This window comes from Grampus griseus (assembly GCF_964374135.1).
Source record: "Grampus griseus genome assembly, chromosome: 1".
Classification (NCBI taxonomy): domain Eukaryota; kingdom Metazoa; phylum Chordata; class Mammalia; order Artiodactyla; family Delphinidae; genus Grampus; species Grampus griseus.
In genome coordinates, this window is record NC_139017.1 from 125,646,058 (window position 1) to 125,661,187 (window position 15,130).

At 35.7% G+C, this 15,130-nt stretch overlaps 1 protein-coding gene across 1 annotated transcript in view; it reads right to left on the bottom strand.

The window, feature by feature from the left end:
- IL23R (interleukin 23 receptor) overlaps positions 1-14,753 on the bottom strand; it is a gene marked incomplete at both ends in the record, with an annotated part of 53,224 nt that extends 38,471 nt beyond the window's left edge. The window contains 3 exons of the mRNA XM_082674277.1: positions 5,009-5,132; positions 11,490-11,786; positions 14,684-14,753. Coding sequence (XP_082530403.1) covers positions 5,009-5,132; positions 11,490-11,786; positions 14,684-14,753 — 491 coding nt within the window. The remainder of the gene's footprint in view (positions 1-5,008; positions 5,133-11,489; positions 11,787-14,683) is intronic.
- Positions 14,754-15,130: the final 377 nt, after the last annotated feature.

Consider the following 15,130-nt stretch of genomic DNA (forward strand, 5'->3'; position numbering starts at 1 on the left):
ATTCATAACTACTGCAAGTATTCCTCACTTGATAAAGAAGATGTGTCCCTCAAAAACCACGTGTAAATAATTTAGACAGATATAATTGTTAATGCATTAATGGCTTTTAAAAGAGATATATAATAATCTTATAAAATATTAGGAGAACATTTTTATGATACTAAATAGGAAATTAGGGGTAGCCAACAGGCACATGAAAAAATGCTCAACATTGCTGATCATTAGAGAAATGCAAATTAAAACAACAATGAGAGAGGGGCCCTGGCGGTCCAGTTGTTAGGACTATGCGCTTTCATTGCCAAGGGCCTGGGTTCAGTCCCTGGTCGGGGAACTAAGATCCCACAAGATGTGTGGCATGGCCAAAACAAAACCAACAAAACAATGAGATACCACCTCACACGTGTCAGAATGGTTATTATCAAAAAGTCTACAAATAACAAATGTTGGCAGGGATGTGGAGAAAAGGAAACCCTAGTACACTGTTGATGGGATTGAAAATTGGTACAGCCACTATGGAGAATAGTATGGAGGTTCCTCAAAAAACTAAAAATAGAACTACCATATGATCCATCAATTCCACTGCTGAGTATATATCGGAAGAAAATGAAAACACTAATTCAAAAAGAGACATGCATCCCAATGTTCATAACAGCATTATTTACAATAGCCAAGATATGGAAGCAACCTAAGTATCCATCAACGGATGAATGGACAAAGAAGATGTGGTGTGTATATATATATATATATATATATATATATATATATATATATATATATATATATATATATACATATACACATACAATGGAATATTACTCAGACACAAAAAAGAATGAAACTATGCCATTTGTAACAACATGGATGGGCCTAGAGAGTATTATGCTTAGTGAAATAAGCCAGACAGAGAAAGACAAATACTCTGTTATCACTTATGTGGAATCTAAAAAATAAAACAGATGTATGTAACAAAACAGAAACAGACTCACAGATATAGAAAACAAACTAGTGGTTACTAGTGTGTGTGGGGGGGCAAGATAGGTGTATGAGATTAGGAGATACAAACTATTATTTATAAAATAAATAAGGAACAAAAATATATTGTACAGCACTGGGAAACACAGCCATTATTTTGCAATAACTTTAAAGGGAATATGACCTATAAAAATATTGAATCATTATGTTGTACACCTGAAACTAACATAACATTGTAAATCAACTATAATTCAATTAAAAAAAGCAGTATGGCAGTTCCTCAAAAGTTTAAACTGAGTTACCATGTGACCTAGCAATTCTATTCCTAAGTATCAATATATGCTCAAGCGAAATGAAAACATATGTCTATACATAATTTTGTACATGAATGTTAGTAGCCCCCAAAATGGAAACCACCCAAATGTCCATCAACTAATGAATGGATACATGTGATATATTCATACAATAATGGAACTTTAGTCAGCCATAAAAAGGAATGAAGTACTGATACATGCTACACCATGGATGAACCTTGAAAACCTTACACTAAGTGAAAGAAGCTAGTCATGAAAGACCACAAATTGTATAATTCCTTTTATATAAAATGTCCTGAGTAGGCAAATGCACAGAGGATGCCTAGGCCTGGGAGGGTTGGGGGGAGATGGGGAGTAACTGCTAATGAAGATGGGGTTTCTTTCTGGCATGAAGAAAACGTGCTAATATTGTGGTGATGGTTGCACAACTCTTTGAATATACTAAAATCATTGAATTGTACACTTTAAATAAGGTGAATTGTATGGTATGTGAATTATACTCAATAAAGCTGTTATATTAAAAGAAAAAGAATGAACCAACTAATCAAGATCAGTGAGTCCATGAGATAGTATAAGTTGCAGGAGATAGCAAAGCCTAGGCATTCTCTGTCAATCTGGCACTATCTAACTTTTCTTTGAGCTTAAACTGTGGTGTTTGCTCCCATACTGCCCTCATTTTCACATTCCTAAAGTTGCCTTTGCAATGAGATTCTTGTCCTCATGGACTCTTTTCATCTCGAGGGGACTACTTTGTCCCAGAGGCAAGGAGGATTGGTTAAGTCTTGGACACCTGTTAGAATTCTGGCTCCCTTATGTCTAAGGGGAAGTAACATAAGCTCTGTAAAGGGGACAATTCTAATAGTTACTGCTCAAGGTTAAGCTGAGGATTGAAGATGTAAGGCACATGAAGTATGGAGCGCAGTGCTTAGTATATTATATATTTGACAACACAACCCATCACTGATCTCAGTGTTTCCATCATCCCTTTGCTACCTGACCATACCGCTACTTAGTGAAAGATGTGAGCTTCTTGCCCATGACATGTAGCCAGTAACCCCAGGCTTAGCAATGTATTCATAAAATCTGTCTAGTTTTTACCCAAAATGTCTTGAACACAGAGGTGTTATTTTTATGTTTCACTTAATCAAAGTTATTCTGAGTACCTAACAGATGGAGAGAGAGAGTAAGATTGGAAGGTTATTCTTTCCCATAATGATGAGACCTGGATAGCATCTCTCAAATATACCCTGTGATCTGGGTTCCCACACCACTTCAGCAGAAAAGACTAAACTAGGAAGAAAGCAGTCAGGCCACCCCAGATTCAAATCCCACCTCTCCCTCTCATAGCTGCGTGGCCCTGGATGCATCACCTAACCTAGCTAAGCCTCAGTCACCTGTCTACAAAAATCGGAAAAATAATCATATGTACCACACAAGGTTGTATAGGGGATTAAATGAGGTAGCACATATAAAGCTTTTGGCCCAGTGCTTGGCAAACAGTAGGAGTCCAATAAATATATATATTTTTTTAAGTATAAAAGAAAAAGTAGTTTGTGAAACTTTTGAGAATCGCTAGAGAAAACATGTACTTCAAATACAGTTGACCCTTGAACAACATGGGTTTGAACTGTGCAGGTCCACTTATAGGTGGATTATTTTCAATAAATATATTGGAAAAATTTTAGGAGATTTGCGACAATTTGAAAAAACTCACAGATGAACTGCATAGAGATATAGCCTAGAGATATCAAAAAATTAAGAAAAACTTAGGTATGTCATAAATGCATAAAATATTTGTAGATGTTAGTAGATACTTGTCTATCCTTACATAGGCATAAAGTGAGTGATATTTAATATAAAATTAATGATGTGTTACTTTCTTACTGTTCTATAACTTTGCTTTCAAAGAATTACATTACCATATAGTACGCCTGTTTTTCCTAATCAGAGAAACTGTGTATCAGCCTATCATCACAGGTAAGTGGTTTTTTAAAAAATGTAAAAGTTTCCAATGCTGTATTATGAATATGACTGCAATATTGTACGCCATAAAAATTTTATAATGATTCATTCATTAGTGTATAGGCTAGGCTATTATAAAGCAATCATATTGCTGCTTCTTCCCTATCAATGCATGAATTGTGACACCTGTAAATAAACATGAATTTCTTTTTCACATGATCTTTTCATTTTTGATATCAGTAGTAAGAGATGATTAATCTTGTAAACAGACAACATTAACTTACAGTATCAAGAAATACAGTACAGTATTATAAATGTATTTTCTCTTCCTTATGATTTTCTTAATAACATATTCTTTTCTCTAGCTTACTTTATTGTAAGAATACAGTATATAATACATATAACATACAAAATATGTCAATCAACTGTTTATGTTATCAGTAAGGTTTCTGGTCAACTATTAGTTGACTATTAGTAGCTAAGTTTGGGGAGAGTCAAAAGTTACACGAAGTTACACAAAGGGGTCAGCACCCCAACCCCTGCGTTTTTCAAGGATCAATTGTACAAAACTAAAGACATTCTTTTTAAAAAAAAATAAATGAAACAAAACAAGGATAGGGTGACCAATGTAGCCCAGTTTGCCCACAATTTTTCCCCCCAAATTAATGGTATTATTTCCATCTTTAACACTAGCAAAGGAGTCCAACACAGACTGACATACGTGGATATAGTTTAGATGTAACAGTGAAACATTTTTTTTTTTAAGGGATAGAAGAGAGTTTTATTCAAGCCAAACTGAGGACTATAGCCCAGGAGACAGCCTCAGTAGCTCTGAGGAACTGCTCTAACAGTGAAACATTTGAACTATGTACATTCAGAAAGGAAAAGATTTTTTTCACATCAACCTTTTCCTATTTTGCAGTTTCTGAATAGCAGAAACTAAAGATACATTTCTCCCAATTTAATTTAGTATGAAGTAATATAACTCTTATGATCAATTATTTGTCCTTAAGCATAAAACTTAAGAGATTTTGGCTGCATGGTTGTCTGGCTCCTGAAGTCTGGTTATCGTTAGAACGTAACAAAAGAGCGTTTCCACAAAGCCCTCCTCAACTCCAATTAGAAAATTATTACTTTCATTCAATTATTACTTTCAGTTTTAAAATTGAAAGTCCTGTGTCCTGATAGCTCCCTTAGTCTCAGGCAAACGAGGGAAGATGGTCAGCCTACACAGACACCAAATTTAAGATTTGGGGGTCATTATTAATAACTAATAGCTTCGATGAATGTAGTGCTGACTGTGGACCTGGCACAGTGATACATACTTAAAAAGCCAAATTCCACTTAAATAATTAAAATTACCCTGTGCATTAGGTTTTATTTTTAAACCCATTTTAAAGATAAAGAAATGGCAATTTGGAGAGATTAAAATTGCCTAAACCCTAGAAGGAGGATGGAGCTGGGATTTGAGCAAAGATCCTTTTAAAACTGTGCTGTGCTGTATCCCATTAGGCCCTTGCCCCCAATTACCTCCAATGAGTAAAAAGAGTAGAAAGATTATGAAACACATTTTCCCACAGAGTGAAAATATTAATGGCCTGAAAAGCGTTTTGGTAGCTTCCTTGATCATTATTAGGGAGTTGGTGATAAAAAGGATGCATTTAATATTTAAAGTTGATTTCTTGGATCTCTGCTGGAGGCACAGCATGGGCTGGACTGGAGTGGAATTGCTCAGGTTAGACTGTTAGGAGGGAACCTACCTCTGCACGTACACCACATACTTGGTGTCTATGTAGGTGGGCTTCCCAGGGTTCCAGGTGCAAGTCATGTTGCCTGAATATTCATAAATGACACAGGTTACTTTGTCAGGGACATCTGGTGGATCTGCAACAAAATATATCACTTAGGAGCATAGAAACATAAAGTTTTTTATAGTTACTTGATAAACTTTCCATTTTATTTGGAAAACCAGGCCAATTGGTACACAGCACCTCCCCCATTCCATCCCTACCAGCTCACCTTGCAACCCACTTTGCCCTCAAACATTGCTACTTTTCTCCATATCCTTTACTATATTCTCCCCTCCTTTGGGATACTAAGGTGATCAAGTTCCTCCCATCCAAAAAGAAAATTCCTCTCCAAATTGTCTCCCCTCAGCTGCCAACGTATCTTTCTCCGTTTCATAATAGCTTTTTTTTTTTTTTAAGTCCATTATACTGGTCTTTTCCCTCAACTCCCATTTACTCTTGAACCCCAAACAATCAAGATTCAGACCTGCAATTCCACCAGAACCACTGTTGTTAAGGTCATCGTGACTTTCTAATCCACAAATCCCATGATTTCTGTGAAGTCATCATTGAGCTTGACCTCTGCAGCATTTGCTATTTTGGTCACTCCCACCTTGAAACCTCTCTGCCGTTTGGCTCTTGTGAAAGGGTTCTCCATGGTGTTTTTCTTCTGCTCTGGCAACTATCTACTTCTCCAGCACCTATTCCACTACCCACTTTAAAAGTTTGGTGTTCATACGTACAATGGAGTATTACTGAGCCTTTAAAAGAAAGGGAATTCTGACATGCTACAACATGGATGAACCTTGAGGACATTATGCTAAATAAAATAAGCCAGACATGGAAGTGCAAACACTATATGATTCCACTTATAGGAGGTATCTAGAACAGTCAAACACACAGAGACTGAAAGCAGAATGATGGTGTCTGGGGAGATGGGGGAGATGGGGAGTTGTTCGATGGGTACAGAGTTTTGGGTTTGCAAGATGAAAAAAGTTCTGGGAATGGATGGTGGTGATGGTTACACAGTGATGTGAATATACAATATGCTTAACGCCACAGAACTGTGCACTTAAGAATAGTTAAAATGGTACATTTTACTACAATAAAAAAAGATTAAAAATTTTTGGCATTCATAGAATTCTATTTCTAGTTTCTCTCTCTTTTTCCCTTCTCCCATGCCCTCAACTCTTTCCCCGAGTGGCCCTGTTATGGGGAATATTGTTAGTTTTTGTCTGCTACCATCTTTCCCTGTGAGAATTGACATCTCCCTCACTCCCAACCTCCACCCCTATGCCAAGGGCTGTCAATCACACAGAAGTGTACCCTTGACCTAGGATAACTAATCAGAGTATTTCCCTTGGGAATGAACACATGACTCAAGATGAACCAATCAGAGTTATCCAAGGATCTTCTTCTGGAGCCATTGTAAAAGAGGTGCTTCTCCTCCACTGAAACTGCTATCTCTGAGTAACATGTGAGCTGTGAGTTGTTGATGGCCATCTTGCTGTCATAGTGAAACAGTCTATTTAAGAATGAAGCCAACACATGGGAAAACAAAACCCAAGAAATGAGAAAAGATGAGAGAGTTCTAATGACATTGTTTGAGCCCTTGGAGCCTCTGAAGCCTATGAAACCCCAGCAACTGTAGAACTGAATCTGGAATTTCAGATGCATCATCCAATAATAAATTACCAAGAATCAAGATAAAAAAAGAAGTATGGAAATACTGAGTGTTTAGCATATGCTCACTTTTCAGGTGTGGCTCTCTCAGCTTGTGCCTACATTTGCAATACTGCCTGGGAAACTTGACGACTCAAAAAATGACAAGAGGGATTTCCCTGGCAGTCCAGTGGTTAAGACTCCACACTTGCACTTCAGGGGGCGTGGGTTCGATCCCTGCTCGGGGAGCTAAGATCCCACATGCCTCACTGTGCGCCCCAAAAAAAAGGAAAAAAAAGAAAATGATAATTCTTTCCCATTAAAAAAAAAAGGAAAGGATGGGGGCTCAGAAAGAATAAAAATGCAGACATTTATGCACCTGAAGTTATACCCAAAGCTTTATCTTAAATACAAGTATGTTCTTGCACTTCACCTGTAAATCATCTACCAAGAATACTACTTATAAAAGAAGAAATAAATATATGAAAAACTTATCCTCATTGCAAATTAAACCGATAATAGATGTCATTTAGATCTATCAAATTGGCAAGGATTTTGAAAAATGTTAATCCACAGTATTGGAATGAACTCAGGGAAATCCTCTAACACACTACTGGTGGGAATGCAAATTGATACAACCTTTATGGAGAGCACTTTACATATCACAATCTTTAAAAGTGGGAGTAATATCTTGCGACCCAGCAATTTTAAATCTAGGAATGCAACCATATTGAAATGTTCATAGATATACAAAAATATTTGGCTAAAAAGGGTTTGCCTCTTAAAGTGTTGTTCCTAATAATGAAAGAATTGGAGACCACCTTAACAACCCAAAATACACTCCTAAAATACATCCAAAAACAAAGTTATAGAAGACAGTTTAAGTATATGGCCTTTGGAAGGTACTAGAAATATGTTTAATTAAGTAAGTAAGTACTGGCCATATGATAAAGTGAAAAAAATAGTATAGTATAGTAGTCTCATTTGAGAGACAAACAGAGAGATAGAGAAGAGGAGAGAGAGAAAAAGACTGAAACTTGAAAGACATATTCCAAATTATTAAAGAGGGAGTCTGTTAGTAGTGAGATTATGGGATTATAGAAATGATAAGTATTTCTTTTTTGTTAGTCCAAAATTTTAAAAACTTTCTACATGAATGCAATTTGATTTTACAATTAAAAAACATATTTTCGAGGAGATACGGGGATATATGTATAGCTGATTTACTTTGTTTTAAAACAGAAACTAACACACCATTGTAAAGCAATTATACTCCGATAAAGATGTTAAATAAAAATAAAACTTTAACTTGGCGTTCTCAGAAAAAAAACAAAAAAAAAAACGTGTTTTCAAACAGTAAGAACACACTAAAATGTGTAGTTGTAGTATCAAGTTACAATGGGGAGAAACTGGACTCCAAGTAGGATAAAAGAAATCTTTAAGTTTTCTTTGAGCCTTGAAGGAGGTAGCTGTGGAAACATAAATTTAAATCATTTTGGATATTGATTGAGTTGGGGTCCCTCAGTGATCTGTGCTGAAGTTATTTTTTCCCTCTGGTTTCAGACAGAGTATCACTGATTTGGCCATCCTAAAAGACAGCTGTCAGTCTTTTGGGCTATGTTATTCCACAGCATTCTCTCTGAAGTGTCTGATAACTAATTAACTTTGCAAAAGATCAAATAGATTATATACACACATGCAAATATACACACTATTTGTTAATGTGAAGCTATGTAAAGAAGGGAATGTGAATATGGTTATACGAATAAGACCGAATTGTTTTTAGATCTCATTGCCAGGTTATTAAATGTCCATGGATAAAAACCTTCTGTACAGCCAGATAGCAGAAAACACTCTGCTCTCTCCTACTAATTGCACCTCTCCCCTACAATTGGGTCCCTCACTATTCACAGGCCAGGTTTCTTGTTAATTCAAAGTTTAGCCAAGTATCATTTTCTACTGAGAGCTTCTTGAAGGCACTGTCTGTGATCCCCTCTTCTCTGAATTTCTATCGTTTAACACATTTATGGTGCATACCAACCACTTAGTAAAGTTTATTTCATGACTTGATTGGCTTGACTAATAAAATGACAATGAGAAGAATTTAAAATTAAAAGAAAGTCAATACTTCTGTCAAAGATCACTCCATAATTCCTTACCTAAGGAGCACGCAGACCAGCCTATTGTGTCACTAATGAGACGTAGTAGCAATGTTAAAGACGAATATTCAGTGCCTTCTAGGCACTGATGACAAGTAGAGATCAAAGATGGTTAAAATTTAAGTCAAAGATATTTAAACTTTTAAATAAATGATTATGTGGATATATGACTTTCATGAATAGTTTAATCTGGTGTTTTTAAATGAATAAAGACATCTTATAGTATTTTATCCCGTGAATGGTGTGACTCTAATAGAATACTTTTCATAATATGCATGCATTTAATCACAGATAAGAATCTAGGAAGTTTTTAAGATTATGGCTAAAAATGAAAACTGTGATAATAATAGTTTGTATTTCACAAATTACACATTAAGGTACAGAACCTTTTTAATATGTTTAGATATCTTTTTAGGAACAGCAACGACTCATTTATCTTCTCTTTGTCTTTTATGATTTGTCTCCAGTTTAAAAAAATACACATAATCATTTTGTTCAGAACAGTGATGATAAGTTGACACAATAAAGCTCACAGGATGAATATCCTGTAATCAAAGTGATCAGTGAAAGCAATGTGATTTCTAGAATACCACAAAACCCCTCAAAAACCTTTGCTTGACCTACTTAAATAGAAAGTTCTGTTTGCTAAGAGTGCAGAGCCTGAGAACACAGGGGTTCTTGAATCCAGGGGTTTGAGTAAACCCTTACATGGCAGTTACAATTTCACGCTCATAACCAGAGGTCTATGTAAGAAGTTCCAACTCACAAAGTAAATAAGTGGAAAGGATGATGTTCTTTCTAAGCAGCCATCAGCAAAAAGTATAAGTACTTCTAATATGTTGTCCTGGAAGGGGAGAAAAGGCCATTTCCTGGCCTTAAACATCGCCTGGTGGTTGTGTTTGAGGGCAGAGGGCCTCAGGCAACACAGGGAGAGCGGTTGGCAATAACCTGTCACCCAAACTGCAAAAGAGGGAAGGAGGCGTACTTCTTTTGCCTCCTTTCTTACTCTGGCTTTAATTAAAAACTAACCTTTCCACACAACTGTGAAAGTTACTCATTTGCCCTCTAAAGAAATATTCTCTCAACACCCCACCACACCCCCAAAGAAAAAATAGGAAAGTATTTAAGCATGAAGGGTTATTTCTGTTTCCTGAGGATGTGGACAAGCTAAGAAGTCCTTAGACATCAGATAAGATGTCTACTTGTGGTTTCAATTCCTACAATTTAGGGCAAGTTTAGCATGTTAGTATTACTTTAAGGCATAAATTTTTTCTTTGACTCCAAAACCTACTAATTTCCTTCCTTAGTTGACCTCTACCACTTCCCACGGCTCTTCTCTCTTGAAAATCACAGAGATCAGGAGCCCAGCAGGACGATAGCCTTACTTGAGAACAAGGAAGCCTCTTGCTTCTCAGACATCCCCTCAAGGGGCAGGTGGAGGTGGCCAGGTGGGCTTGCTCTGTCTAGCTGAGTACTGGAGATGAGGAAGAACTCAGATTTGATTCTCGAAAGTATGGAGAAAGGGAGCATGACAAAGACCCAAAGCCCTCTATCTTTCACTGAAAATGGGCCCAGATGCTGTAGGAATGAACCTCTGGGTTAAAACCATGCTGAACTTACTGATTTTTCCTTCATAATAATAGAACCAAGAGTTAAGTGTATAATTATACAAGCCAGCCCATGTTACTATAGTAACTTAAACACCTTCAGAATACCATGAACACAAATTGAACTTACCAAATATTTAAAAAATTAACTTAATTTTTTTCTTAATAATTGTAATAACAAACACAATTATTCACAATTAGGGCAGTGACATTAGGAGCAGGGAATTGTATCAGAATCTCCCCATGTTTTATCAAAAGGATGCATTTAAGAGGGTTTAGGCACATTAATGTTGTAGTTTAAAGTGTATAATATACTTTCAAATAAATTATTGAAATTTGATGCTTACCATAGCCAATATAATTAGCCTCATTTTACAGACATGGAATTGAGGCTCAGACTAGTTAAGCAACTTGCCCAAGGTCACACAGCTGGTAAGAAGTATAGCAGGCACACAAAGCTAATGTTGCAAATGTTTTTCTCCTTCCTAAATCTTAGCCTCAAAATTTTTCAATGGGATCTGCTTCAAGGTTGATATTATTGAATAGTTTGGATAACAATGTTAAGTAAAAGACAGATGAGAAGAGCAACAGTGAAAATCTGAGGATGCTGCCCTTCACATATGCTGTGTTTGGCCAGACTAGTGTTGAAAAATTATTTTTTGAATGCATTGGCATACAAACATTTAAAGTTTGTAGAGTTCACATTGAAAATTTACACTTCTGTCTTCTTTTGAAGTGTCCAAAGATCTAGGGATACTGGACCCTCATAGATGCTGAAGCTGGGCAGTGGCTGAGCCCAGTAGACCATCTCTGTGCTTTCCTCTCTGCACGGATCCCACCAGCCTCCTTAACTCACACATTTCACCAGCCTGGCCCCTGGAGACATTTGAATTTGCAACTCTTACATTAAACTAATACAAGAAGTGAAATATATAAATTTGCCTCTATTTTTAGACAAGATTGGTAATTACCAGTTAATTGTTAGCCTAACTTTCATTTGGATTTTGAATGCACCTCAACACTTACATCCAGAAGAAATGTCTTTTCCACATATCAGTGTCTCTTGAAAATATCCAGGACATTCAGCAGTACAGTACATAAAGGCTTGTGGCTCCTGAAAGTTGTTATACCAAAGGCGAGCCGTTGTTTTATTAATTCTTGTGATTTGAAATCTTTCTTTGATGCCATTTTTATAAAAATAAAGTTTCCTTGGTTGGCAGTTCTTAATTGCTGCTTGGCAATATATAGAGATATTCATACCCATCTTAAAAATTGTGGCTGGTTCTACCCAGATGCGTCCAGAGCAGTTTATATTTGTAATTCCTGGAAAACAAATAGATAAAATTAAAAATTCCATGTAAAGCATTAAAACCAGAGATTCAGAAGAATGTGCTATTGCATTTAAAAATTTTTTTCGATTAACTGAATAATTTCCATTAGAAAAGAGTTTTAGGACTCAGAGTATCATTTGTTTAGTTTATCAAAGTGTGTTTTTACCGTGTTCTATTGATGTTCGGCAGCATGACACCAGACTAGAGTCAGCTTTCAGCCTTTAAGCTTCTCTAGCTGTCTAAAGAGCAAATATTATTAGCTCTCCTATTTTAAAGGTGAGGACTGAGACTTTTTGAGTCTACCTCATTTTTCAAAGGTAACATTAGGAATAAGAATTGGCACTGCAGAATCCAAACCCCATTAACCAGCTACTCAATCTTTCACTCTTTCACCAGCTACTTTCACTTTCACTTGATAAAGACTACTTTTAACAGAAAACTATGAGTTTAATGAGTAAAATCAGTACTAATTACTAACTGCAAAAATTTATTGCTTAACAACCACTTAAAATTCATCATTTTTAAGTTGAAAAGCAAGTTTCAAAACAACATATTTAATGGAGGCTCAATGTTAAAAATAACTCAATGAATGAATTAAAAAGAAATACACTAAGATATTAACAATGATAATCTCTGTGTGTTAGAGTAATTTTTTATTGTATATTTCTGTGTTTTAAAAATTATATAATATATTATTTTTATAACCAAAAGACAATAAAGTCATTTTCATAAACTTGAATGACAATGCAATGCAATATCAATTAAATTAAATTCACATCAAGGAAAATTTATTGTAGGCTTTTTCTGGAAATACCTGTATCAGAATATCTTAAAACCTTATCAAAATAGTGATAATTAAAGGTCAGTATTTGATTTTTAAAAGTTCTTATCTTTGGAATTCAAAGCTTAAAGAATTAAATTTTGGGGGCTTCCCTGGTGGAGCAGTGGTTAAGAATCCACCTGCCAATGCAGGGGACACGGGTTCGAGCCCTGGTCTGGGAAGATCCCACATGCCGCAGAGCAGCTGAGCCCGTGCACCACAACTGCTGAGCCTGCGCTCTGGAGCCCGCAAGCCACAACTACTGAGCCCACGTGCCACAACTACTAAAGCCCACGTGCCTAGAGCCCATGCTCCACAATAAGAGAAGCCACCACAATGAGAAGCCCGCACACTGCAACGACCAATGCAGCCAAAAGTAAATAAATTAATTAATAAATTAATTAATTTTAAAAAAAAAGAATTAATTTTTTATAATATAAACATAATTGAATATGGCCATTTATGTAATGAACATTTACATATAAGTTATAAATATTTAAATGTTGAGGTAATGCTAAAAATAATTCCATCATTATCAATAGGGAATTGAAGGCAAAGACATGGAAAGAAGTTTTAAGAAAGCATCTGACTGCTTTAAATAAGTTCAACAATTCATGTTCAGACAAACTGCATCTTGAGCACCTTAAAAAATCTGTGAATACTTTCATGAAACAATTGCGAGTAGTGTTTGAGAATACACAGAAAATATCAATTCAGATTTGGACAAATATTCTCCTGGTTTTCAAAAGTGGAATAAAGAAGAACCCCAGAAACACTGGACCACTGAGCTTCACAACATTCAAGAATGAATTAGTAAGTTGATCATTTTTCAGTACATAGAAAAAAATCAGTAATCAGCAGGAATCAACATGGATTATATAAGAATAAGTCATACGAAAAATTGTCAATTTCTCTTTTTAATATGTTAAAATAAGTCATATAAAACATTAGTTTCTTCTTTTTAGATTGGTCAGAGGAATGCTAAACATAGTATATTTTTTATTCAGTAAATCTGTTAAAAAGGGGTAAAATATTGTTCTAGTAGAAAACGTGGAGAAGATAGTCTGGATGATATTAAAAATATTCATAGCAGATTGAACAATAATATATAAAATAATTTTTAATGGACAGCTAGTAGGTCTCTGCCACATGACACGGGCTTGTCTTATTTCTCTATGCTTTATATTAATCACTTGGATATATAAACAGAAGTCCTACTTATCATTTGCATATTTCCAGAAGCTGGAAAAAGTAGCTGGTGTCTTATTTTTACTAAGTCTTCTTGGATAGCTGTTGGTCTGACTCTGGAAGTGTCCAATATCCTGCTGGAAGGATTCTAGTTCTCAAGGTGGGGCTACTTCTATATCTCTAATATAATGTGTCCCAAGCTACAGAAGACAGTTTTGCTTTTGTCACTATTCTGAGTAACTTGCATGATTTGCAAAGCTTCCTTCAAGGTCTAGAACCCTGCCTTGGTGTTGCTTATCTCCTAGTAAATGAATCCCTGTCACCTGCCCAGGATGCTATGCAGAAACTCTCAAATGCTGATGGCTGCCCTGCCTGAACTTCTGATGATCTCCCTCCTGGATTCCTAAAATCTGTGTATGCCTTTGTCATAATGCCAGATGTTTGTATGAATTACAAAATAGGAATAATAATAGCACATAATACTACTGCACAAAGGAATACAAGGCTTAGCACAGCACCTGACACACGGTAACCGTCAATAAATGGTTTGTGGAATTGAATTAAGTTGAAATGTTTGATGAGTTATCGTATAAGTTAAAAATGTTCAAAGATAGAATATGCCAACTCAAAATAATAAGCTCCTTCGTGGAAATGTTGGTATAAGAATTAGACGTCTGTCTGTTAGGATGCTTGATAAATGAATCCTGAATTAGTAGGGAGGTTGGACTTTATTTCATTCCACATAATTTTATGTGCATATAATTTTTTTGAATATAATAAGTTTTTATTCTTCAGAGATCCTAGCATAATGCCATGAACATAATAAACACTCAATATTTTATTTGAATAAAAAATAGCAATAGGTACTCAAAACACTGTACCTCCATGACACCAATTGAAGAATATGTAAAGAGCTATTGCCACGTCCCATTGAATTGTGACCTGATTCATGACCAAAAGCAGGAAAAAGCTCTTTGTCGCCCTCTAGAAAAAATATGAGAAATGTTTAAATTGTAATATTTTAATAAAATAACAATAAAATACTAAAAGGCACAACATTTTTTCTAACCGTTGTTTTTGATGAGAATAATTAGGAAGAAAAAATGGAAGGAAGGAAGGAAGGAAGGAAGGGGGAGGTAAAGGAAACAGGGCAAAGGAGTTACTGGAGTGCGAGGAGGTAGAATACAGGTGGAGGAGTAAAGCAAAAGTATGGAATTTTATACCCTCCCAAAATCACTATGAATTACCTTAGTAGGACATTTTGACCCTTGATAAAATATAACTCCTCCTAATCTTGTCTCTCTCATCAGAAATCTCTCTCTGCTCTA